Source organism: Bidens hawaiensis, unplaced genomic scaffold (genome assembly GCF_021521415.1).
Source record: "Bidens hawaiensis isolate Kalapana, Puna unplaced genomic scaffold, B.hawaiensis_p1.1 tig00002477_1, whole genome shotgun sequence".
In the NCBI taxonomy this organism is placed as follows: Eukaryota; Viridiplantae; Streptophyta; class Magnoliopsida; order Asterales; family Asteraceae; genus Bidens; species Bidens hawaiensis.
Genome location: NW_027491136.1, coordinates 1,045,753 through 1,071,832, shown reverse-complemented (window position 1 = coordinate 1,071,832; position 26,080 = coordinate 1,045,753). Strand labels below are relative to the sequence as shown.

The 26,080-nt window shown below is 35.7% G+C and overlaps 2 protein-coding genes, 1 long non-coding RNA gene and 1 pseudogene across 3 annotated transcripts; 2 read left to right on the top strand and 2 right to left on the bottom strand.

Annotated features, from left to right (window-relative positions):
* Positions 1–328: 328 nt before the first annotated feature.
* On the bottom strand, positions 329–831 carry LOC143619592 (uncharacterized). The gene is made up of 3 exons (XR_013151207.1): positions 778–831; positions 618–696; positions 329–455 (listed from the first exon to the last, which is right to left on the bottom strand). It is a non-coding gene; the product is annotated as an uncharacterized LOC143619592 (long non-coding RNA).
* Positions 832–8,361: 7,530 nt separating this feature from the next.
* Positions 8,362–13,055, bottom strand: LOC143619591 (nucleobase-ascorbate transporter 6-like). The gene is made up of 14 exons (XM_077091483.1): positions 12,932–13,055; positions 11,809–11,906; positions 11,492–11,665; positions 11,309–11,409; positions 10,761–10,836; positions 10,628–10,687; positions 10,364–10,548; positions 10,141–10,237; positions 9,741–9,827; positions 9,532–9,590; positions 9,357–9,448; positions 9,177–9,254; positions 8,929–9,089; positions 8,362–8,701 (listed from the first exon to the last, which is right to left on the bottom strand). The coding sequence occupies exons 1-14, from the start codon at positions 13,053–13,055 to the stop codon at positions 8,483–8,485; spliced, it is 1,611 nt and encodes a 536-aa protein (XP_076947598.1). The 3' UTR covers positions 8,362–8,482.
* Positions 13,056–15,545: 2,490 nt separating this feature from the next.
* LOC143619515 (putative inactive receptor kinase At2g26730) lies at positions 15,546–17,614 on the top strand (annotated as a pseudogene).
* Positions 17,615–18,644: 1,030 nt separating this feature from the next.
* On the top strand, positions 18,645–24,641 carry LOC143619668 (RNA-dependent RNA polymerase 2-like). The gene is made up of 4 exons (XM_077091545.1): positions 18,645–19,190; positions 21,420–23,317; positions 23,588–23,738; positions 23,815–24,641. Exons 1-4 carry the CDS (start codon positions 18,645–18,647, stop codon positions 24,580–24,582), a joined length of 3,363 nt encoding a protein of 1,120 aa, XP_076947660.1. The 3' UTR covers positions 24,583–24,641.
* The last annotated feature ends 1,439 nt before the right edge of the window (positions 24,642–26,080 follow it).

Below are 26,080 nucleotides of genomic sequence, written 5' to 3'. Positions count from 1 at the left end.
ATTGTATGGTTTTTATGTACGTATTTAAACTGTGGAAACTCACCAGCTATATTTATAGCTGACCATATTTTATACATATGTTACAGGTACCGTGATTAGAGGTTGAAGTATTGAAGACACTTAGATTACTTAGGGTATTTCAATAAAAGAACTATTGTGATGGTTATGTTTTGGTTTGAACTTGTATTGTTACTTTCGAACTTGTGTTTCTTGACTTATTAAATGAATTAATGTTATTATGGTCACTTAATAGTGCCACGTGTGTTTGAGCAATCTGTACGTCACACTCGGGCGTTTCCGCTTAAGCCGGGATGTTACAGTAGTTGATTTGGCCTTTAAAGTCTGGGCAATGGCTTCGACGGTGTCATCGGAAACATCTTCAGCCTTGATATCATCCCCCAGCCCCAGATGACCTCTCATCCAAGAAAACGAACATATCAACGCCAAACTCACCACTGTTCTTTCGTTAAGAAACTAACCCACAACTATACTAGTAATTTTAAAAGCAAAAATCATGTTTTCACGCATTAAAATAAACAGATTATCAATTTAAAATCACCAAAAAAATACCAATTGTTGAATATTAATTTGAAAGCTAAAAAGAAAAGAAAGGATACTGCCATCTTCAGCCTCAGTAATGGTGTTTTTGAGAAAAGTGTCTATTGGAAGGTTGCTGTCACTGAAATAGAACTCAACCTGCCACCCATCAAAGTTATACAAATCAAATGACAGATTATTAGATTATAATAATAAGACTTGAATGGAATGAATACGTACCTGTCTAACGATTGTCTTGACGGTTTCTTCATCGAATTGAGTTGACACCATTTTAACAAAAACACAAAAACAGAGAGAGGGAGGCCGATAGAAAAGAAAAGAAAAGGGGTTTTTATTTTTAGAGAAGGTCGGCGACGGCGGAGATCTATGAAATGGTGGTGGCGGTTGACGGTGGTGGTGATGGGGTGGGGCCGACGGCGTCGGTGATGGTGGTGGTTCAAGGTGGTGGTGGTTCAGGGGTATAATTGTAAAAAATATGGACGGGAAATATATGAAACATAAAAAAAACAGTCTCTTAAGACGGTTTTGTTAAAATAAAAGTTTTGAAAAAATTTGAACTTTTGTTACAAGATTACAAAAAAATTTGGACTTTACCTTCATTATTTCCCCAAATCTCGTCTCCTACCCGACTTTCTTTAGAATTTTGGCCTGCTACCCCTATATTATTATTATTTCCTAAAGCGTCTTTGCAGTCCAAATTTTAAATAATTTTTTTAAAAAAAGGGTTACTTTGAGAATCCTCACTCTAAAAATAGCTATTTTGAGAATTTTCCCTTTTCCTATTTACTTTGTTTCTCTCTCTTTGCAACCTGGTAACTCTTCATCCTCCATCAAAATCAAGCAACACATGTCTTTGTTGTTTAACATCTCAAATTAAGACTTGGTTTGGGAAATTAAGATCGTCGCTTCAATTTTGCATATGGCGGTTAGGTGTGTGGCAACGTCCATGAGTGATTGTGGGGTTTCTTTTGGAAGCAAGGGAAGAAGAGGATCTGTCAGAACGATTATTTAGGGTGATTAAGATTTGTCAAATGCTGCTGTTGTCTACGACTTTTGTTGACCAAACAATGAGTAAATTGTCAATTGCAACAAAAGTTCATAGCAATCGCGATGCTTCGGATCTGCACAATGAAGGTGCTGATGTCGATAACTAAATGACGCTAATGTAGAGGATAAATTAGTCATTTAGGATTTTTAGTTACATACGATGATTTCATTATATCTCATGGTCTAATATAGATTTTTGTGGGTGAATTTGCTACAATGTAAAAAAATTCAATAATAAAGTAATGCCTATAACCCTCCATTGTGAAATATGAACTTGCTTAGATTTATGTTATTGGTTAAGAGTTTTACTTCAGTTTGTTGCTTAGAATTCTCTCAATTTAATTTTTTTGATTTGACAATGAAAAATTAGAATTAGTTGCATGTTACTGATATAGAATTTGGTTAAAATGAAACTTGATTGAATTTGCATGATTAATTTGTGAAATTTGTTGAAAGATGAAAGGCAAATACTGGTTTCTTTGTCAAAGTTTGCAACTTCATCGTCAATTTTTGTGTAAGAGTTATCGACTTATCACTAACTAGAGTTTCAGACCGTACCAATTGGGTTGGTTGGACCGGTCAAAACAACTCCTTAGATGGTTTATACTAATTTTTTTCATCCAAATAGTAGGCTTTATTAAATTTCTAAGGTTAGCCATTGCTCTGATGTCATTTGGCTTGCTTAAATTTCCTATTGCAAATCTTTCCACTAAATGGACCACCTGTTTAGGAAATCTGCGTATTGGACAAAACTTTGTATTAGGTTGTTTTTGATTGCCATTATATCGATTTGTAACTTCCTTCATCTGTTAGAGAATCGCCGAATATTGATTATCGCAAGCTCAAATTGGACTCTTTTTATAGCTTTTATGCCCCCTGCCCCGGGGTCTAAATACTAGTTTTGCTAAATTTTAAGAATGTAGATGAGACATGGGTTGGAAATGTTATAATTGACTAAGGTAAGGTAGTGTTTAGTATGTTCAAATGGCAAGTAAAATGAAATGAATCATTGTGAGTGAATGAAAATAGAGTGTGTTTGGTTGGATAATAGAATAAAATTACCAATTATACAAGAAATTTTGATTACCCTAAGCACATCAATACCATTCATCCACACCCACCAGATTTTCATTACATTCCCTCTTTCAAAACACTATCGCCTCCGCCACTGCCACCATCGATGTGTCACAATTGTCATGCCAGCACCCTTACCACTTGATCACCACCACCGGCGTCACCTCCATAGCAGGCGCGACCGCCACCACCGTCATCACCTCCACCACCACCATAACCTATATATGTCGGCGCCACCACCACTGCCTTTACCATTTTTTTTAATTTTGGTAAATTTTCTTTATTTTACAGGCGTGGGTAAATTTTTAATTTTTATTTTATTCTTCATTTTTTCCTGCCTACCAAATAGCGCAAGCCAATGATAAGTTAACCGAACTGGAAAATGGATTTTTTTAAAAGACAAATTTATTCTATTTTCTAGGATTTGAACCCTAGACATTTGAAGGCTAAGACTTTGCCTCTGGCACTGAACCACCAAATTCAACACCAGGACAAGATAGTAGAATGATAATGATGATCCTTTTTATTCCAACGACCATTCCATTACTTCATACAAAGATACCTAAATTATTGAAACGATCGCCATAATCAAACTATGGAATCCTCAACAAACCGATTAATATGGAACCATTCCATTACCTCATACAAAGATACCCTAAATTATTGAAACGATTTCCATAAACAAACTATGGAATCCTCAAAAAAGTAAAAATTGGTCTAAACGACTGAGTACTCGACGAGTAATCGATGAGTACTCTTTGCCTAAGCCAAGCACTCAGCAAGTAATTCTCAAGTACTCCCCAACTAGACGCATACTTACTACTCCTTATTCAACGGACTTAACATTGCCTAACAACTTTTACTACCATAGATACAGATATCACTGGCTCCAAAACACACATGGGGTGACATCCTTGATATTTTAAATCTATAAACTTAACAATGACGTACTCCAAATAAATTTATAAATCTATGAACCGTTTAGTTTATGAATTTGTGCATTATATTTTCTTTAAAAATCTTATTGAATCAAAGTTAATATAGTTTAGAAATTTATAAACTTTATAAATACATCAACTTATATATTAAACATTAATAAATTATATATAAAGGTTAAAAGACTATATTTTCCTGATTATACAATATTTAATTTGCTTTTTTATACTTCTTATTTCAATTATATGATAATTTAGCGCTATTAAGTTTAAATATACAAATAATTGTACAATATTAGAAACTAAATACTTATAATAATAAATAATTTAATCATGTAAAAATTACAAAAGTGATGATGTACATGAGATTTGAGAATGAAACGACGCTTGTGAAACAAGCAGGAACAAGCTAGATTGTAGCGAAAATGAGATTTTTTGAAGATGGATGAATTAATTAGTAAGTAGTAACACGATAGATCTGAGGATGATATATGCTTATGAGGATCTGCATTCCACATGTTCTCACACTGACTAATTAAATTCTATCTGATTCATAAAATAAGATGTGATAATTAGCCACCTAAGTAGATATATATATATATATATATAACATAAGTAGACAAATACCCACCAAACATTCCATTGTTATCACCATGTGCACCTAGCTTTGTGGCGGACCATAACCCAGAAAGAAAGAATGTCAATGGCTTTCATGCATGTATATCTTTTCAGGGGCTTTGAGCTTCTATTTCAGTGCACTCCATGTGCTTGTGTTAATTAGTGCCTCCTACTCCTAGTACTCCATATCCCAAATCCTTAATTATTTTTTTGAGCAAAGTAGCCAAATCGCACATGTGTGATGTGACCATTTTTTTTTATTACGTACTGTTACGTGACATTAAAGTAACTATTGTTACTGTATAACACATAAAAATGAGTATGGGACCCTATATAACACATATTTTCTAATTAATGTTATGGGACACCAATGTTGTCTATGTAGATCGATCTAGGCCGATCGCCCATGCATATGGCTAATGCTATCAACAAAGTGGCATGATAAACATCATAGCACAACAATCCTTGCAATGTATATGGAGATGCTATGGTGGCTGTCACCACATACACTAAAATCATAACTCGTCTTGTAATATTGTTATCATCAAAAAGTAAAGACGCTAAATACAAATGAAAATGAGTTCAAAACTAAAATGTTGATACAGAAAACTAATGATGAGAGAGCTTAACTTCTAATAGCATTTGCAATCATTGGTTTATGGAGTCGGGATAGACGTGAAAGAGAGAGGAAGGATAAGCTGTATACGTGATAAAGAGAGAGACATTAAGGTTCTTAAATGAGAAAGCTCGGCTTTCTAAAAGAGGGGGAGAGAGAAAGAGACCGTAATATAAGGGAGAAGAGATAATCGTCTCAGTCCAAGGGGCAAAAGTCGGGTGGATGATCTTGTTTGTTAACAAGAGTGCTGCTGATGCTATAAGAAAAAGAGTGTTCAATTTTTAGATAAATAGAGTGTTGTTATAATGGGTCTATTTTGTTATAATGGCCTATCTACAAGACACTAGCGATTAGTGGGTCAACTTTCCACCTATGCATATAAGGTTATTATGAAAGGAATGATGCCTTGACTACCTGTTGACTTTTAAAGTTCATCAATGGGAAGAAATTAAGCTACAAATAGAGTAAGCATATAAAACTATATGAGGCCATATAATAATAATTTTTATAATGTGACTGATGTTTATATAATCTATTTTTGAGTTTGGATCAAATACAAATCAAATTAACATGCTAATTGTGAGAATCAAGTAGTGTTTATAGTGTAGTGCAATTACACTACTTGATTGTCACAAGTAGCAAATTTATTTAAAATATAATATATCCTCTTTAACTATTAAATAGTTATAATCGATTTCATAACATATTGTAGAGGTGGCAATATGAATGGGTTGGGTTGGATTTGGGTGATGGGTTAGGATGAGTTTGGGTCAGGACGGGTATGGGTCAAGATGGATTTTTAAAATAGAGTGTTAGGATGGGTATGGGTAAAGTTAATCCATCTTGACCCAAGTAAAGGTTAAAATGCAAAGGGTTTCAAAAACCCTTCAAAAAAATATTCAAAATTTTAATAAAAAAATAATAACTCAAAAACGCAAAAACTAAAATGACAAAAATGTCTCCCACGTCGTCCTCGTTCATTAAAAAAAACGCGGTTTTGTGTCGGTTCAGGTTCGGTTTTTTTTGTTCATTTTTGCTTTTTTTCGTTTCGGTATCTATTCGGTTTCAATGTTTTCGGTTTTTGTTCAGTTTCGATTTCTCGGTTTTATTCAGTTTAGGATGGGTATGGGTCAAGATGGATAAAGTTAACCTAAGTAAAGGTTAAAATATAAAGGGTTTCAAAAACCCCTCAAAAAAATTAATAAAAAAATAATAACTCAAAATATAAATCGAAAACGCAAAAAGTAAAATAACTAAAACGCTTCCCCGGTCTTCCTCGTTCATTAAAAAAAACTCGGTTTTTTCTCGGTTCAGGTTCGGTTTTTTCAGTTTTTTTTTTCTCTTCGGTTTTGCTTTTATTTTATTTTGGTATATGTTCGGTTTCAATGATTTCGGTTTCGATTTCTCAGTTTCTATTCGGTTCCGTGGGTTTTGTTTGAAATAAAATTGGATAAAGCTTGTTTTAGTCCATTCTAACCCATAAGCAAACCCATTCTAACCTATAACCAAAAGTCACTAGTATTTTCCCAACTCATCTTGACCCTTTTGCAAAATTCTTTTGATCCATCCTGACCCATCTCAATTTTAAAAGTTATCCAAATTGACCCAAAACAACCCATTTGGGTTTGTTTTGTCACCCTTAACATATTGGTTTAGTAGTATGGTGTCTTTCCTCACAAATGTGAGGTTATGAGTTCATAGTCATTTTCCCGCTTTTTAAAGGATCACCAGGTGTTTGATTTATTCATAAGTATTTTCTAGTCGATCAAAACGGCTTGATATTAATCTCCTATTATAAATGTCTGTTTAAATTTATAAAGAAAAAATATATATAAACCATGCCCCTAAAAGAACATATAATAGGGAAGCGATATTAAATAAAAATTAATCTTGATTTTATACATAATTAATCATGAAATAAGGCAATTATTAATTTAATATTTTAATGACACGCCTAACGGCCTAAGTAGTCGTCAAAAGATTCAAATTCGCAGCTCCATTTTGCCACTTGAACCAAGCTTTTTTTCTTCTTTTTGGAGGAATTTTATGTAAAATAATGCTACATTTGTTACTTTCTAGACTCATTGAGTGCATTACTAACATGCTTATCTCGAACACTCACCTCTTCATGCTTCATTTGAGGCAAACTCTTTTTCAACACATCTTAATTCATTGGTTCAACTATTGCCCAACTGGTTTTTGGCTTTCGCAACAAGTTTCATTTCAAATGATACACCGACGTGTTTTGTGCTACTACGGTGCATGGATAACCAGAATGACCAACACTATCCTATAGGTCTAAATTTATACGGACTAGATTTTAGACAAAGCACATTCGTGTACGTAAGCAGCAACGAATCTATGAATTTTCCTACTAGGATCACTCGGTTTGATGTTAGATAGCAATCTACTCAATTTATAGAATTTCAAGTGTTAAAAAGCATTAAGGAACTCGTATCTGATGCACAAATGCAATAACTGTTCATATTTACGTCACTAATCCAGTTGCACAACATCAACTTCACATACTTTATTGGAGAAAAGCATTAAACATCATCACAACTTCCACTGGTATAACTCATGAAAACTTTAGTAAACACTACAGTGTAGAAATTGAATAAAAGCCCAATAAAAATAAAGTTCTTTGTAAAATAGGGCCCAATGATTGTGAAACCCATTAACCCAAAGAGGTGCACACTATAACCGGTTTCTAACCGATTCTCTAGCCGGTTAGTAATTGGTCATTCTCTAACCGGTTTCTATCCGGAAAAAACCGACGGTTAGTAGCCGGTTATAGATTTCCCAGGAACCGATTAACCGAAACCGGTTTTAGGTTTTTTAAATATTTTTGAAAACCCCGGTTATTTTTCTAGTTATTTACCAGTTAATTGGTTCGGTTATTTTTCTGGTTATTTACCGGTTAACCGGTTCGGTTATACCCGAAACCGGTATACCCGGCTCGATTAACCCTAACCGATTAATTGACCCGTTTGTGCAGCTAAGCCTGACTAAACAAATTCCATCAAACAATTTCACACATGACCACATGAATAAAGTAAACCATAGTATACAAAGATTTGCGTTGCAAAAGTTAACAAAATGTAAGTCCTGAATCCGTGGATCTTTCAGTATATCAAGTAACACGATGAATATGCAGAATCTAAACACCATGGGTGATTCAAGATTAATAAGATGAAGAACAAGAGGATACAGCTTCAATTCACACAATTATATTAACGGAAATCGTCCGGTACATAAGCCGTAAACGCACTTAATGAACCACCCTAATGATAAACTAAACACGACTATATATAGGATTGCATACAAGCCCAAAGGCCAAACCCAAAGCCCATAGAGCCCACCGAAATCACCATAGTGATTTCTGTGTCTACAAAACTGAAATCATAATAACACAAGCTTAAACCACTAATTTAACCCTAATACAAAATTGCCACCGACTTATAGTTAAGAAACAAACAGACGATCATATACAATGTTTTTGCTCCAAAAGTTAAAAGCTTACAAATGACCATAAAAACTTAAATGTAAAATACAAACATATCATTTAAGCAAGACTGACCAAACCTCTATAACATGATTACAATTGCATACATCATATGTGACAAAAAGGATATCATACAGATGGGAAGTATCTGTTGAGATTGTAGGGTAAAGAGTAGAACTCTTCACTTCTGGAATCCGTCTTGAAAGAACGGAAGTTGTCCCACCAATGTTTGCCTCTGTCTCTTCTAACCGAACCGTCTTTATAGTGAAGCGTATTATCTAGAAAATACGCGACCATCGCAGCTACAAACGCTTCTGACGAGAAAGGAACGTTGACCATGCTGTTGAACTATAAAATGACATACAAAGTTGTCATGTTTTATGGTAAAAGCATTCTTGGTTATAGAAACCAAAATAAAGGTATCGTTTGACTTTTAAGGTCAAACCTACAAACATTCTAGCTCAAAATTTGTATACATATGGTTAAAGATTTGATAACATGACATTAACCCATTTGATGTGGTTTTGTGAAGTCTAATTACAACTAAAAATTGTGTAATATTATTGTATTCATACCCATCTTGAAGAAGTGTGGACCGGGCCATAACCGTTGATAGCTTCATACTCGTTGAAGTATTGAGGCACGGACAAGCCCAAGAAGACCGAAAACCCGAGGATGAACTTTGTTCTGAAGGTGTTGAGATTGCAGAATTGAAGAAAGCTAAGGCCCACCCCACCTGTCATGACATGACGGGATTACCCTCGATGTTTACCAAACAAAGTGATGAAAAAGAGGGCGGATTAGAAAATTTGCGTCAACTTACCGACATAAGCAAAGAAAAGGCAATATAGAGCAGCAATTATGGGTGCGGGTATTGAAGCAAAAACTGCTCCAAACTTACCTGCATGAGCATGTAATATGTTTATAATTTTATTGAAAACTGTCACAAAAATGATTTAAATCTGTTGCAAAAGATTAATCTGGTTTTATAAAAAGGGCTTGCCGAGAATCGAGAAGAAGATCATAAAACCAGCTGAAATCTGCACAACTCTTCGACTGCCAATACGGGTCAAAGCCAAAAGACCAGCGTTCTCACTGCAAAATGGTGAAAAGCATCTAGTCAAATACCCTTTTAAATATTTGATTGGAAGTATATAAATTGTTGTATTTGGGCTCACATTGATACCGAAGATCCACTAACAGATCCAAACAAACCAGATAACAATATGCCAATCCCCTACAAAGAAAAGCATAAAGATAAGGAGTCAAGCACATAACTTTGACTTTTTCGTGCAATGATCTTGTAATTTTATTAAGCAATGACATTTTTTTGTTAAAAAGATTATATTAAATATTCGGTAACAGATAAAGATAAAGTGATATCTACCTGCCAACCCACACCGCGGCTTAGAATAGACGGTGGCATGTGAGTTGCACTTGCGTACCTTGCAACCGCAATGAAGCCGCCAGTGGACTGATTATACCGTCAGACATGCAAAAGATGTTTGAAAAGTCAAATAAAAGTCAAGTGTGCTACCTTCACAGAAAGTGTGTTATACGTTGTCTAACACGCATGTAAACATTATATGACCGTTGATAATTAAAAATCTTGAAAATAACTTAAATAAATTGCATCTTTAACTATTAGTGACTTCAACTAGATTAGTGAAACATATGGATTTGATATTGTAAAGTGGATTGGCATTATCTGAATGTATTCCAACGGAGGCGAACGCCAATATATACATGTAACAGATATGCTCATAAACATAAAACATAAAACAAACCTCTACAAGAGCAACAAAAGCAGCCATCATCATGGCAAAAACTTCACCGGCATGGAAAGAGGGTGCACCCCATTGAAAAGGATACGGAGCTCTTATCCTGAAAATGAAAAGACCCGATTAGCCATAAATTGGGCCGGGTTGACCGCTGACCTGCCAACTTTTTGGTCATTATTGGGATTTTAAAGATTATTAACATATTATGAAAGAAAAATTGTCTTCTAACCATGGAGCAGCATGGATTAGTCCAGTGCGATCCGTACGACAACTTATTTGCGTCGCCAAACGGGTGTGATTGTAGACCCCACTAACGGTAAGTATGTGAGCATAAATCCATACGATTGCAATGGAAATCAAAACAGAAAAACGCTCGAATATATTTCTTCCGGAATGCATCATATTGGATGCGTACTGCACTTAACAGTTTAGGAAACTAAACCCTTGAAGAATGATGGTAAATTAAATATGTATCTTCTTTTAGAAATCTTACCTGAGATAGAAGTACTAGAATAATGAGTTGAGGTAACCCGATTTCAACACACCTGGCAACCTAAAAATACAAAGAAAATTCACATATAAAATGTAAAATTCAATTCTTTTTAGTTATGAAGATAAGTACTCACCCCAGGGAACCCGAATTCATACAGCCCGAAACCAGCAAGAGCAACCAAAGGAACAGCCGAAAGCGGACTCAACAACCTATTAACAAAAAGAACAATGAAATATTGTGATGTCAAGGTGTCAAATTCCGACATTAAACTAGCTCAACAAGTAACTAATCAGGTTTTGGGTTGTCATGCTTTGGGTTGACCTGTTTAACTAAATGGGTTGCGGTCCGGTTGACCTCTTTAGAAAAAACAGGTCGTGTTCGGGTTGACCTGATTAAGCCACTTGTTTAAACAGGGCGACCCGCCAGCCTATCTACTTAAAGAGGTCAACCCTCCAACTTGTCTAACTTAAACAAGTCAACCTGCTAAGCCATTTAACCTATTTATTACACCACCAGCCCAATTAGCACATTTACAGCTAGATTACCACACGTCAATCCGTTTGATATATTTAGATAAAATATGGACCATATTTGGGTCAAACAATTATAACCATCAACCCGACACGATTGGCACCCCTGTTTTGAAGGCAGTCATAAAATTTTATATAATTTAAAGTTAACCTTGCAGCGTTACGCCAAAGACCGCTGAACCCGAGAATGATCTGAATTGTTGAAGCAATAATCAAAGCACCCTGGATCGCACGCATTGTCTTCTTAAACCTCTGAGCACAAGATATAAGTATAAGTATTTAATTATGGATTTATTAGTCCTAGAAAAAGATTAAAAGAATATGGTTCACGAACCTCTATAGGATTGGGATCGTTCCACCTCCCGGATAGAATAATTGAGATCGCAACTGGAACAAAAGTATATGAACTTCCAATGACAGCAGGCAACCTAGTCCCAAACAAAGTTTGCAGAAATGTGTTCAATCCAGCAACAAAAAGCATAGTTTGAATCACATCGGCCTTCTCTCTCTACAGAAATAATGATCATTGTTCCAGTTAGATATTTATAAAGACATAAGCATACGGAATGACATAAAATACATGTTAACTGTCGAAAACAACAAACAAAACAGTTAAGTGAACCACATATGTATTTGGATTTGAAGTCTTACATTGCCTCCTCCCATTTGAGGAACAAGAGCTGTTGAGATAATAACAATTGTTCCAAGCATTACTATATAATGCTGAAAACCAAGCAGTATAGCCTCATCTGCAGCAAAATATGCAAAAGTTAGAGCAATGTAAAAAAACCAATATCAACAGAAGCATGTATGGGAGTTATCCATTATAAAGTCCGCCGTATGATATTGTTATTTCCCCCCAAGACACAAAAATATTATTCCCATACCGAATTCAAATGTGACCCAAATGCATGTTTGTCAATGTGCATTTTCTTTGGTTAAAGAACCGTGAAATTCAATTCCAAAAATCAATATTGAAGATGTTACACGATCATAAAAAGGGATTGAAGTTCAAACTAATAAACCAATGAAGTCATTGAAATATGCCAGAAAATAATGTTGTAAAATCTCAGACTGGCTAAGATACTTAAATAAATCAGAGCTTACCGCACTTACCTCCCATGTGAGATGGATAATACTTTTTAATGAGGGTGGGTCACCAAGTTTATTATAGGGGGTACCCAAATTCACATCAAATGGTTCAGAATCTAGCATCAAATTAATATAGTTTGACACTTCAAAGAACCTAAATAGCAGTACAGGTAGGTAGAAATTATACAAGTTATGTCTCCTTTTATTATGATTAAATCAGTTAACTTTTTAAACTTAAATCAGAAAGTCATTGTACTTTATGATTAAATCCTTCTTTTAGTATGATTAAATTCTTAAGACTTTTAAAATTATATAAAAATGCCCAAGACCCTAAACTTTATAAAGAAAGAAAAATGAAACCCGTCAAAATTTTATTCCAATAATAATAAATTATCCAGTTATACTGCACACAGGCTAGTCTGCCAACTTTGCCATATGCAAAGGTACAAACATATGCAATTATAAACAAATAAACCATTCTTTGTACATCTATATCACCATAGTCATCTCTAAATCAAATAGTTAGCACACAACACAACTAAATGTTTTTCGACCTAGCTAGATCGGGCAATTATTGCCGATAACATATTTGGGGGCAATGTTCTTCGATCATCAAAAATCTTCAAAAATTTCTATTAAATTAGTATGAAATAAATATTAAAAAATAAAATAAAAAACATACGCCATGGGGGTGGACTAGTAATGCAGTAGGAAACATTTTGAAGCTGATCTCTTGCTGGGTGTGGGGCCAGCACCACCGGCTGAACAACTTTCACCACGTCACCGCCACCGTTAACTCCGGCCATATATAATATATTTTGTGGATCCTAAATGTACGTTTTAGTAGATGATGAGAAGCATACAAGTGAGTCGAGATTAAGATCGAATTAATGTTTTCGATTTTGATGAAAGAAGCAGAGACTAGAAGTGTGTGTTTGTGTAGTCGGTTTGCACGTACGCGTGTTGGAATGGTGATGATTAGGACAAATGCTGACGCTAAACTAAACAGTACTGTCCTGTGTACACATGCAACTCTGTATCCAACACTATTTGTAACTGGATATTACCCCATTAAAAAATCATTTTATTGAATTAATATTTATTTGAAAACAAAAAAATGTTCAGCAATAGCATAGTTTCAAATTCTCTCATAAACTTCAAACCAAGTTTTTTTTCTTTTCTTAAAAAAATGTTCTGTTAAAATATTCAAAATTTATTTTATTTCTCTAAGTTATTCTACTTTAATTTAATATTTCAAAAACAAGTGGCATAATGAAACATAAATGAATCATAACTACTATTTAATGATTATTGTTAAACTAATTTGAAGTAGAAATGAAGAAAAAATTATTAATCAAATAATGCATGTTCAGTTTTAGGTTAAATTGTAAAAAAGAATCATTAAATAGTAACCAAAATATATATTTTTTTTGGAACGACAAACTAAGTAACGCCGGGTACTTCGTACGTGGTCTCTACTAGATAAAGGTAGCCCGAGCCGGCCACGAGTCCGGACGGACGGAGCCCCTAGCGGTCTACCTATTGAGGGATTCCCCGGATAAAACCCGACCCCCACGTCGGCCAAACGGCACGACAGCGAGGAGCCGGTAAAACCGGGTGAGATCAGGACTCGAACCCTAGCCGTCCCTCATATCTTCCATATAAATTGGTGATAGTGAGGTTTGAACCCCCTACCTCTCACTAGTAAGTGAGTGCTCTATCATTAAGCCACATCCAATTTATATGTAACCAAAATACATATTCGTTGCATTTAGGACACTTAATTTAAATAAAAATTAACTTATAAAAAACCAACTCATAAAAGTGAGAAGTATATTTAAAGTTGAGTGACTTTAAAAAAATATATGTTAAGTTTGAATAACTTAGCAGGGTATTCAGACAATTTGGTTACCATCAATCGAATTTTCAAAATATACTTGATAATACGAGTTAGTATAAAAAAAAAGGTATAGCATACAATTAAAAAATATCATGTGATGTAGTTACAATAAAAGTACATAAAATCTACCTATTATAATAAATAAATAACTAGGGACACATGTTACTTAAAGATTCATTACTAGCCAAAATTTTCCGCTTAAATTATTTTTCTATTTTTTAATAAAAATTTATTTATGTCAGTGTAATCAAAACATATCAATCTATTACTTAATTAAATAACTAATTACCTAAATTATAGAGATTAATAATGCGAGGGGGAGGGTATTTATGTCAGTATAATAAAAATATTTATATCTTTAATGAAATCATATCTACCTTTTGTTATATTAAATCAATTTATAAACATTTTCAGTGTAGGTCTAAGAACAATATTTAATGAACAATATTTATAGGTCTAAGAAAATAAAAATAAGAAATAATTATGAATGGATAACAATTTTATACTCACATATTAATTCAACCTCTATGGATGCATGGAGTTCTTATCCATCTCTTTCAAAGGCGTGTTTTAGTCATACTAATTTTGTATATGATGTTATTTTTTTATATCATTTATAATGAAATATCTTATTATTTTTTGTATTTCATTACAAAAAATATAATTACAACTTATTAAATCATTAGGCGCGTCTTTTTTGTGATTATGAAGAAATTGCATGAGAATGCACCATGTGTTTGAATGTATTATTAAGAAATATAATTTGAACTTATTAAACTCTTTAATTTGATAAAATATAGGTTTTCTTAGTTTAATTATTTATTGTTATACTTTAATTGTATTTCTTTTGAGATTATCATGCATCACGGTTCACAAAAAGTTCATAAAAGTTGTAAAGCTAGTTGATTAATAATCCACAAAATGCAAGTAGCCCGGCCCGGCCTAACAATCCCCATTAGTCCATTACATGTCTACGGGCCCAATTTTTAGTTTTGGATCGGATGGGAAACCGGTTTCGGATCCTGAACCGGCTCGAATATGGACCTCTATGTGTAATCTCAACACTTGTTGCATGAGCCACCGCTGTAAGTACGTCATACGTATACATAAACCGTAACAAACGCCAATCCTCTATATTATCGAAGGCAATTACAATATACATATACTTACAAAAGCTAAACTTAATTATTAACCATTTTCAGCCGGCCAAACATATTTTGCTTTTGTACTTTCTATTCACATGTTTTCAGTTCAAACCGTTTTTAATCTCTAGTAATTCACTGTTAATTAATGGCATCTCATCTTTGTAAAATCAGCCAACTGTGTTAACTTGCATCATATTCATATACCCTCATCAAAACAAACACAATGACGTTTCTCCCAACCAAACTGCACAATGTGTGGGATTCAATCTGTTACTGTGGTTTCTTATGCTTTTTTTATTCTTCTTTTTCCGGTAGGCAAGACCGAGACACCCGATGTAGTGGAAGCATTGGTTGAATTCATGGAAAAACTCGGGCCCGGAACCATGCAAAACAAACCAAACTGGGGATGGAACACTTCATCAGACCCGTGCACGGATCACTGGTACGGGGTGAAGTGTGACACCAACAACCAAACCGTAAAACACATTCTTCTCCAGCAGATCGGTTTATCAGGAACCGTTGATTTTGAATCCGTTTGCAAAGAAACAAATCTTCTTTTACTTAGCCTCAAGTACAACAATCTTAAAGGAAGCTTGCCACAACAAATATCAAACTGCAAAAGACTCCGGCTTTTGTATCTAAATGGTAACCATCTTTCTGGCAGCCTTCCAGGTTCTTTAACCAGTTTGACGGATTTGGTTAGGATCGATATATCTGACAACGAGTTCAAGGGTGAGATTCCAGATATGTCAAAAAACACGGGCTTGAAAACCTTTTTGGCTCAGAACAATCGGCTTTCTGGGCCGCTGCCGAAGTTCAATTATCACCAACTTGAGTATTTTGATGTCTCGAATAATGATTTGACCGGTCAAATACCTGATGACACTGGTCGTTTTGGCGCAAAAAGCTTCACGGGTAACCCTCGGTTATGTGGGAAAGAGTTGCCAAACGCGTGTACTAAAAAAAATAAAAAGAAAGACTTGCATGATCTTTTTGTTTATTCGGGTTTGGCAATTCTTGGTTTGATCATTCTTGTTTTGATTGGTATTTTGATTCACAAAAGAAGGCAGAATCTTGAAGATGCAAAGATTGATACACTGAAAGAAGGTGTTAAAAGCATTAAAGATAGTGGTGTTTCAAGCGAGTCAAAGACTGGTCAAAGTAGATCGGAATTCTCGATAACTTCGGCTGAGAACGGTGCGGTTTCGGGTTCACTCGTTGTTCTTTCGAGCCAGGTGGAAGTGGTTAACGGGCTGAGGTTTGAAGATTTGCTTAGAGCTCCAGCCGAGTTGATTGAAAAGGGGATACATGGAAGTCTTTATAAAGTTCTTCCGGACGGTGGCATTCCGCTTGTTGTTAAAAGGTTTAAAGACTGGGAGATTTCAAAAGATGAATTTGAGAAAAGAATGCAAAGAATTGGTCAAATGAAACACCCTAAAGTGTTACCAGTAGTTGCATATTATTGTTCTAAACGAGAAAAGCTACTAGTTTATGAGTTTCAACAGAATGGTAGTCTGTTTAAGCTTCTCCATGGTAAGTTTGGTCAAACAATGGTGTAAAGTGTAAACTGTAAACGAGTCCGAATGGGCTACAACTAAAAATGTTAATGAGTTTGCTAGACAAGCGGGTTGGGTCAGGTCGGGCCATTACAATGCCACACTGGCCCGACCCGGCCCTCAAGGGCAGTATGAATTTGCTGCTCCAAAAGCATAAAGTCTAGATTGAAATATGTTGCGCCAAAACACATGTGTCAAGTTAAGGTTCATTGGAAATTTTAAAAAATCATGTCTATTTTGTTAATTTGCAGGATCATACAATGGACAAATTTTCGATTGGGGAAGTAGACACAGCCGAAGCACTAGCGTTCATGCACACCGCGCTCAAAGATGACCAGATAACTCATGGAAACTTAAAATCATCAAACATTTTGGTTACAAAGGACATGGGTTCCAGCATAAGTGAATATGGTTTAATGATAGTAGACAATGGTTCACAAAATAGCAACGCCTTCAACGCTGATGTGTATGCATTCGGTGTGGTTCTACTAGAGTTGCTGACAGGGAAGCGGGTTCAGAGCAACGGGCTTGATCTAGCTAAGTGGGTTAAGTCGGTGGTCAAGGAAGAATGGACAGGTGAGGTGTTTGATAAGGCTTTGGTGGTTGAAGGTGCTGGTGAAGAAAGGATGGTGGGCTTGTTGAAGATAGCTTTGAAGTGCATAAATGGCTCACCTGATTTGAGACCTGGTATGAATCAAGTGGCTGCAATGGTAGTTTCTTTGAAGGAAGAAGATGAAAGATGCATGGCTTCCTCTGATCTATAACTTAAAAGATGAAATTATAATAATGTGTATTATGGTTTTCTTTAAACAGATAATCAAGATTGATGCTAGTTTTATACTATATACAACTTCATAGTCCATACACTCATTAAGGCTCATTGGTTTTATTTTTCCATTACGTGCATGAATGATTCTCGTTAGGCTTTTATACCATGTGCTGTGGATAGAGGTTAGTTAACAAAAAGTACCGTCGCGTCAATTAACTAATCAACCTAAAAAACAAGTGTTATAGATAAGGTTAGTTAACCAAAATATAATAATTTTGCAACAATTGGTTATATTTGGATGAGCCGATCACAATAGATCAAAGCGTTGATGTTGGGCGCCATTGTAGTGTCGCCCAGTTGGTGGTGTTTGGCGCCCGTGGTGATGATTTGGCATGTGGATGTCGTCCCTCGTAGATCCACAACAATTAGTCAAAAGGGTATTTTAAATTCGTACGAGACGTTATGCTTAGATTACACAACCACCTGACGACGCCTAAAGGAATTATATATCAATCTCTTATTGGTTATCTTTTAACAATATTGGTTATCTTTTAAGAATATCTTTCTTTAGCTAATTTAAAAAATCCTTCCTTTTTTATCCGCATGCTACTTTTTAGTATAGGGTTGTTCACGAGTCGAGCTGGTGTGGGTTCGAGCTCAAGCTAGAAATTAAGCGAGGTAGCTCGGCTAGGCTCAAGCTCGATCTTGAAGTTAAATGAGCCTAAGATCAATCCAACAAGCCGAGCCACAACCCGAGCTGAGAGTGGGTTAATTCCACTTGGTTACAAAAATGAGCCAACGACTTAGTCGTTTCAAATCATGTTTTTTAACTTGAAAATTTTTCAAGCTTTTATCGAACGAGTTACAGGCTTTGTTTTTAATTACCGAGAATCATATACGACGACAAAAATCCCAATATAGCTTTGTTTTCCCGTTTTCCATATATTCTCTTCTCTCTCCTTTCCACCCAAAAACCCTCCAAAACCACCCACTTCCACTTCCACTTCCGATCACCACCACCGCCAATGGCGGCAGATGAGACCGCCACCGCCACCGCCACCGTAAGAATCACCAACATTCCCCGATCAGCCACCGCCAAAGACCTCCTCGACTTCCTCGAATCCCACACCGGCAAATCCTCCGTCTTCGCCTGCGAAATCTCCTCCGACCACAAAAACTGGAAGTCCCGAGGCTTCGGTCGGGTCCAATTCGAAACCCTAGACTCCAAATCCAAAGCCATCAGATTATCCCAAACCTCCAGCCTCTGCTTCAAGGGTTTCAACCTCACTCTCACTCACTCCCTCGATGACGTCATCGTCCGACCCGTTCACCCCCACAACCGGGTCGAGCACGGGTTTCTGCGAACCGGGTTGTTGGTTAAGAAGGATCGTATGGCGGTTTTGGAGTCATGGGGGGATGTTAAAGCCTGGGTTTTGCCTGAAAGGAAGGGGTTTGAGTTTTGGGTGATGCACGTGGGGGAGGTTTATAGGTTGGAGTTGCAGTTTAGTGATGTTTTGGAGGCTGTTCCTTGTTGTGTTGACTCACAACAACCCGATGCAGTTGTTTTAAAGGTGTGTGGTTAATCTTTGTATTGTTTGGTTTGATAAAGTTTGTATTTTTATTGCTTCTTGATTATTAATAGTTTATCTTTTTTATTTTAACTTTAGAAGTGAACTCTTTTTTATTCAGAATGTAGCTTGGTCTTTCATATCCTCTTTAAATTGGTTCACTTTTTGATTATTTTGGGTTAACATAGTTGGATTTGGAGAAGTATATAAGCTGTGTGATTAAAGAGAGAAATGTAAATTTATCTATCTGTGGTTTTAGCTTAATCAAGTGATAAATGACTATGAGTTCTAACTAGAGGTGTGCATGGGTCATTTTTGTGCTCAAACCCAACCAAAAACTGAAAATTCGGTTTTTTGGGCTTTTGAAAAACTAAGGGTGGCAAAACAAACCCAAATGGGTTGTTTTGGGTCAATTTGGATAACTTTTAAAATTGAGATGGGTCAGGATGGAACAAAAGAATTTTGCAAAGGGTCAAGATGGGTTGAGAAAATACTAGTGACTTTTGGTAATAGGTTAGAATGGGTTTGCTTATGGGTTAGAATGGACTAAAACAAGCTTTATCCAATTTTATTTCAAACAAAACCCACGGAACCGAATAGAAACCGAGAAATCGAAACCGAAATCATTGAAACCGAACATATACCGAAACCGACCGAAATGAAAAAAAAAAGCAAAACCGAAGCGGAAAAAAAACTGAAAAAACCGAACCTGAACCGAGAAAAAACCGAGTTTTATTTATTTATTTTTATTTTTTATGAACGAGGAAGACCGGGGAAACACATCATCATCATCATCATCATCATCATCATCGTACTCAGTATATCCCACCAATAGCAATGCTATGGTAGGGTCTGAGGAGGGTAAGATGTAGACAGCCTTACCTCTATCCCATAGGGATAGAGAGGCTGCTTCCGGTGAGACCCCCGGCTCGATAGTAGTTTTGAATCAAGCCTTGGACATAAGACACATAACACTCAATCATCGGGACACCGGCTGATTGGTGCATGTGCCCTTGTCTTTCGGCTATCAACGCCACCACATGATGCCTGATTAACCTTCCGCCACTTTTAACGTTATTTTCACGTGATTAGTAAAATAACGTCAAAATTAGTGCAATTTTACTTTTGCCCACCCAAGGGTTCACACATATATACATTATATGTGCGCACCGCAAGCAGGGCGTGAAGACCGGGGAAACATTTTAGTTATTTTACTTTTTGCGTTTTCGATTTATATTTTGAGTTATTAACTTTTTATTAATTTTTTTGAATATTTTTTTGAGGGGTTTTTGAAACCCTTTATATTTTAACCTTTACTTGGTTCAAGATGGGTTAACTTTATCCATCTTGACCCATACTAAACCGAATAAAACCGAGAAATCGAAACCGAACAAAAACCGAAAACATTGAAACCGAATAGATACCGAAACGAAAAAAGCAAAAATGAACAAAAAAAACCGAACCTGAACCGACACGAAACCGCGTTTTTTTTTAATGAACGAGGACGACGTGAGAGACATTTTTGTTATTTTAGTTTTTGCGTTTTTGATTTATATTTTGAGTTATTATTTTTTATTAAAATTTTTGAATATTTTTTTGAGGGGTTTTGAAACCCTTTGCATTTTAACCTTTCCTTGGGTCAAAAGATGGATTAACTTTACCCATCTTGACCCATACCCATCCTAACCCTCTATTTTAAAAATCCATCCTGACCCATACCCATCCTGACCCAAACCCATCCTAACCCATCACCCAAATCCAACCCAACCCACTCATATTGCCACCTCTATGAAAAACTTTTGGTTTTCAGTTTTCACACTGAGTTCGGTTCAATTTCGGTTTTGTCGTTTGGGCCAAAAAAGAAAGGCCCGAAATAATGAATTTGGGCATGAAGCTTAGGGGTAAATATTTTTTAGTTAATGATTAATTAACTATAACAAAAGTCAACTTTTTTGGTTTTTATGGGGCTTGGTTATGAAAGTTGGTACAGTTTTTGGTACATGCAAAACCAAACTGAACCGGAAATTTGGTTTTTGCAAAAACATAAAACCAAGCTGTCGTTTTGACTGCGTTGGGTTATATTGGTTATATCGGTTACAGGTTGGTTATTTCAGTTTCATGCACACAGTTTATATTTTGTATTTGAAATTTTGTATCGTAGATTTCAAATTGTAGAATTATATATCACATTTACAAATTCGTTAACTGAAGCTTTATGTTCACTTTTTATAGCTCAAACATGCACCGAAGCTATACCAGAGACTGTCAGGACCCAATGTCTTGCCTCGGTTCAGCTCTGACCGCTATCATATTTTCAAGGAAGACTTTGAGTTCACATGGGTTCGGACCACTGACTTCTCCAGCAAGAAATCCATTGGTCAATCATGCACATTATGCCTGGAATTTAAAGAACCGCATTCAGCTTTGGAAAGTTTCACAAGTTTACCTTTTTACATTAAAGATCTGATCATGCTGACTGTAGAAGACGGGAAAGAGTTTCATTCATCTTCTGATATAGTTCCACTTGTAAATAGTCAACCAGAGTCAAGCTTATCGTACGAAATCCTATTTCAGCTCAACTCATTAGTTCAAACTCAAAAACTAAGTCTTGCTTCAGTTAATAGTGAGCTAATCGATTTTATAATCAATCAAGATCAAGATTCTGTAATGACAGTTTTAAAAAGAATGCATAAAACTCATGCCACATGCTACGACCCCATCTCGTATATTGAAGATAAAATCAACACCTTGAGGCAAACAATCAAGGGTTCGACATCTAGCAAGTCTACAGGTCAAAACAAGATTATGAGCATTCATAGAGTCTATATCACTCCTACGAAGATTTACTGTCTCGGTCCTGAACTCGAGGCGTCGAATTACATCGTTAAACATTATTCTGAATATTCTTTGGATTTTTTAAGGCTAACGTTTGTTGATGAAGATTGGGGCAAGCTTCAACCGAATGTTATTTCAGTAAGCCTTCAACAAGGAATCTTTTCAAAGCCTATTAAAACCAAAGTGTATGATCGAGCACTTGATATTATGAGAAACGGGATTTGTATAGGATCAAAAAAGTTCGAATTTTTAGCATTTTCCGCAAGTCAACTCCGGTCAAACTCCGTCTGGATGTTTGCTTCTAACAACCACGTGACAGCTGATGATATAAGAAAATGGATGGGGTGTTTTACTAGTATTCGAAGCATATCGAAGTGTGCTGCGAGAATGGGTCAGTTGTTTAGCACTTCAAAACAAACCATTGAAGTGCCACCTCATCATGTCGAGATTATTCCCGACATTGAAGTTAAAACCGACGGTGTTGACTATTGTTTCTCAGACGGGATCGGGAAAATCTCACTTTCTTTTGCTAAAGAAGTTGCTTCAAAATACGGTTTGAAACACATCCCTTCAGCTTTTCAAATCCGATATGGTGGTTATAAAGGGGTTATCGCAGTTGACCGAAATTCTTTCAAGAAATTATCTTTACGGAAAAGCATGCTCAAATTTGAATCCAAAAATAGGATGCTAAATGTCACAAAACATAGTGAATCACAATCATGTTACTTCAACCGTGAAATTGTTACTCTTTTGTCAACTTTAGGCGTTAAAGATGACGCCTTTTTAGCTTTACAAGATGCACAACTACGGGTTATAAACGCAATGTTGTATAGTAGTGAGGATGCGTTAATGGTTTTGGATGGCTTGGGATCTTATGACGTAAAAGACATTCTTGTAAAGATGTTGCTTCAAGGGTACAAACCAAATTGTGAACCATACCTCTCGATGATGCTTTTGTCACACCATGATAACTTGTTTGTTGATTTGAGAACTAGATGTCGGGTTTTTGTACCGAAGGGTCGAATTCTTGTTGGGTGTTTGGATGAATCGGGGGTTTTAGACTATGGTCAAGTTTATGTTAGGATCACGTTGACCAAAACAGAAGTTAAGAATCGGGAACAAAAGTATTTTAAAACGATGGATGATATGACATCGGTGGTGATCGGGAAGGTTGTGGTTACAAGAAATCCTTGTCTTCACCCAGGTGATGTTAGGGTTCTTGATGCTGTTTATGAGATTGCGTTGGATGAGAAAGATTATAAAGATTGCATCGTGTTTCCTCAAAAAGGAGAACGGTAATTATTAATGTGTTTATATACCTATATATATGGAGGAGGTTTTATGCATGTTGAATACACTTTCCAGTGGCGTTCAACCCGCTTCCATTTGGCTAGTATTTTATGTTTTTACCAATTTGACCTGTTTCCATTTTAGCTAGTTTTATGAATTTTATCAACTTGAACCATTTCCCAGTCTTTTGAAGTTTTTTACCCTTTGGCCCATTTGAAATAAATCACTAGATTCCCAACTTTGTAAAAGTTATGATCAACATTTTCATTTTACAGGCCTCATCCGAATGAATGTTCCGGTGGTGATCTTGATGGTGATTTGTATTTTGTTAGCTGGGATGAATCTCTAATCCCACCTCGAACCGTGGACCCAATGGACTACACGGGTCGAAGACCACGTCTAACGGACCACGACGTTACATTAGAGGTATGTCAAATTAACATTTCCAAAAACCAATGCTAATCGTACAAAAACTAAACTCAAATCACAAGTCTCGTTACAGGAAATTGGGAAGTTTTTTGTGGATTACATGACAAGCGATACGCTCGGTGGCATCTCAAATGCACACTTGGTCCATGCGGACCGTGAACCTGAGAAAGCATTGAGCCCAAAATGTCTTCGATTGGCTACACTCCACTCAATGGCTGTTGACTTTGCAAAAACCGGGGCTCCCGCTGAAATGCCACGGTCTTTAAGACCACGGGAATACCCGGACTTCATGGCTAGGTGGGACCGACCCATGTACGTCTCACAAGGACCACTCGGGAAGCTTTACCGAGCCACTAAAGAATCCGAGCTAATAGATAATGCAGCATCGGCTTATACAACTGAAGCTATTGAAGGTTCTTATGATCCAGATCTTGTGGTCAACGGGTTTATTGACTTTATCGATACTGCATTGACTCATAAAGAAATGTATTTAGATGCTCTGACTAGCTTTATGACTTATTATGAAGCGGAAACCGAGGATGAGATTCTTACCGGAAATATAAGGAATAAGTCATCTTATTTGCAACGGGATAACCGGAGGTATGGTGAAACGAAAGATAGGATACTGGTGGCCATCAAATGTTTGCAACGGGATGCAAGGGGTTGGTTTGAGGGTGGTTGTGAGGCGAAAGACCGCCATAAGTTGGCAGCGGCATGGTATCATGTGACCTACCATGCGGATTACTGTAAGGGGAATGTTAAATGCTTGGGGTTTCCGTGGATTGTAGGGCATATTTTGTTGGATATTAAGTCGATTAACAGCCGGAAGATGTTGGAGTGAAGAGAGGAAAGGTGAACTGTGTTGATTTGTAATGTTCGTTGAAGTTTGTTTTGACAACAATGGTGGTGATGTGCATCAAGGGATCCATCATGTGTTCCATTGGATTTGACTGACTCTTTTAACTTCTTCAGATCATTTTCAAATATCGCAATGTATGGTATGTTTATTGTACGTGTGTATTTTGTGACTTTATTCCTTTTTTTTTTTCTAACATGACCAATTGACTGGTAAGGTGGCCTGTTTCAGATGGTTATAAAGAGAGGAAAATGAACTTCAATTCAAGTATATTTTAAAAGAAACGTGAACGAAATTAGGGGCCCGTAAGCAAGTTGATCCGAGCCAGGTTACGCTCAGACTTGACTCGAAGTTAAATAAGTCGGTGTCACACCCCAGCCAAAGGCGGAATATGCCGGGGCGTAACGAATTGATTGGACAGTAGCCCAGTAGACACTAATTAAAGCATCAATTAATATTTAATTTCATTAATATTAAACAAGTACATAATTACAATAATCAAATACATATTTTGAATTTATAAATCCTAAGGTCAACTAATTATCTTCGATCTTGGGTGCATTACATACTTGAACATGTAGCATGTATAAAATAGAGTTTGTCAACACGAATGTTGGTGAGAATACATAAGTTTTTTTTATATATAGGTAAGTAAATCACAATTCATATGAATATGGTGAGCATTACAATTCTTATAAAAATATAAAATAACTAAATAGATGTGAACCCATTCCTATTGATACAAAATCAATGTACTTGGGTAAATGTATGATCATACTAGATGATAATAGATGAGGATGAGATACCAACTACCAAACATAAAATAAACACTTAAGCACATAGAGCATAGTTATAAATCATGCAATAATCACACATAAACATAAATTGAATTGTGTTTTGAATAGATGAATAAATAAAAGAGTAAAGTTAATAAGGTATACATGCTACCCCCAAAGCATTAAAGATAAAAAATGGGGTATATAAACTCACCTTGACGAGTGAATTAATGAAGACGAGATGGCGATAAAATTTAGATAAAAACGGTTGAGTTCCTCGGGATACGTCGACAAAATGCCCTATTTGTTCACGATAATATTAATTAAATGATGAAATATTAACAAGATTTATAACGAATTCGGAATTTGATTGTGTTTATCTAAAAATGTAATTAATATAATTAGTTTTAATTATTTGTAAATAATATAAATTAAAGAGTATAAACAATTAAAAAAATGCAACATGATATAAAGGTTGCTAATCGGTTTAAAAGAAACTTGGAAACTTTTTGAGTTTAAACAATTATTATTATTATTATTATTATTATTATTATTATTATTGATCTTTATATAAATAAGATAAATATTATATACATATATATATATATATATATATATATATATATATGTTAACAGAAAAGTTAATGAAAAATTATTTTGACCTTTAATATGGTTTGGTCCGGTTTAATAGGTGTGCGAAAAAGATA

Coding starts and splice junctions, on each gene's coding strand:
- LOC143619591 (XM_077091483.1), bottom strand. CDS start 13,055: ATGGCCGGAGTTAACGGTGGCGGTGACGTGGTGAAAGTTGTTCAGCCG. Junction 11,907..12,931: donor TACTAGTCCACCCCCATGGC/GTATGTTTTTTA, acceptor ATTTTGCTGCAG/ATGAGGCTATACTGCTTGGT. Junction 9,255..9,356: donor GATCTTCTTCTCGATTCTCG/GCAAGCCCTTTT, acceptor ATGCTCATGCAG/GTAAGTTTGGAGCAGTTTTT.
- LOC143619668 (XM_077091545.1), top strand. CDS start 18,645: ATGGCGGCAGATGAGACCGCCACCGCCACCGCCACCGTAAGAATCACC. Junction 19,191..21,419: donor CCGATGCAGTTGTTTTAAAG/GTGTGTGGTTAA, acceptor CACTTTTTATAG/CTCAAACATGCACCGAAGCT. Junction 23,318..23,587: donor TTTCCTCAAAAAGGAGAACG/GTAATTATTAAT, acceptor TTCATTTTACAG/GCCTCATCCGAATGAATGTT.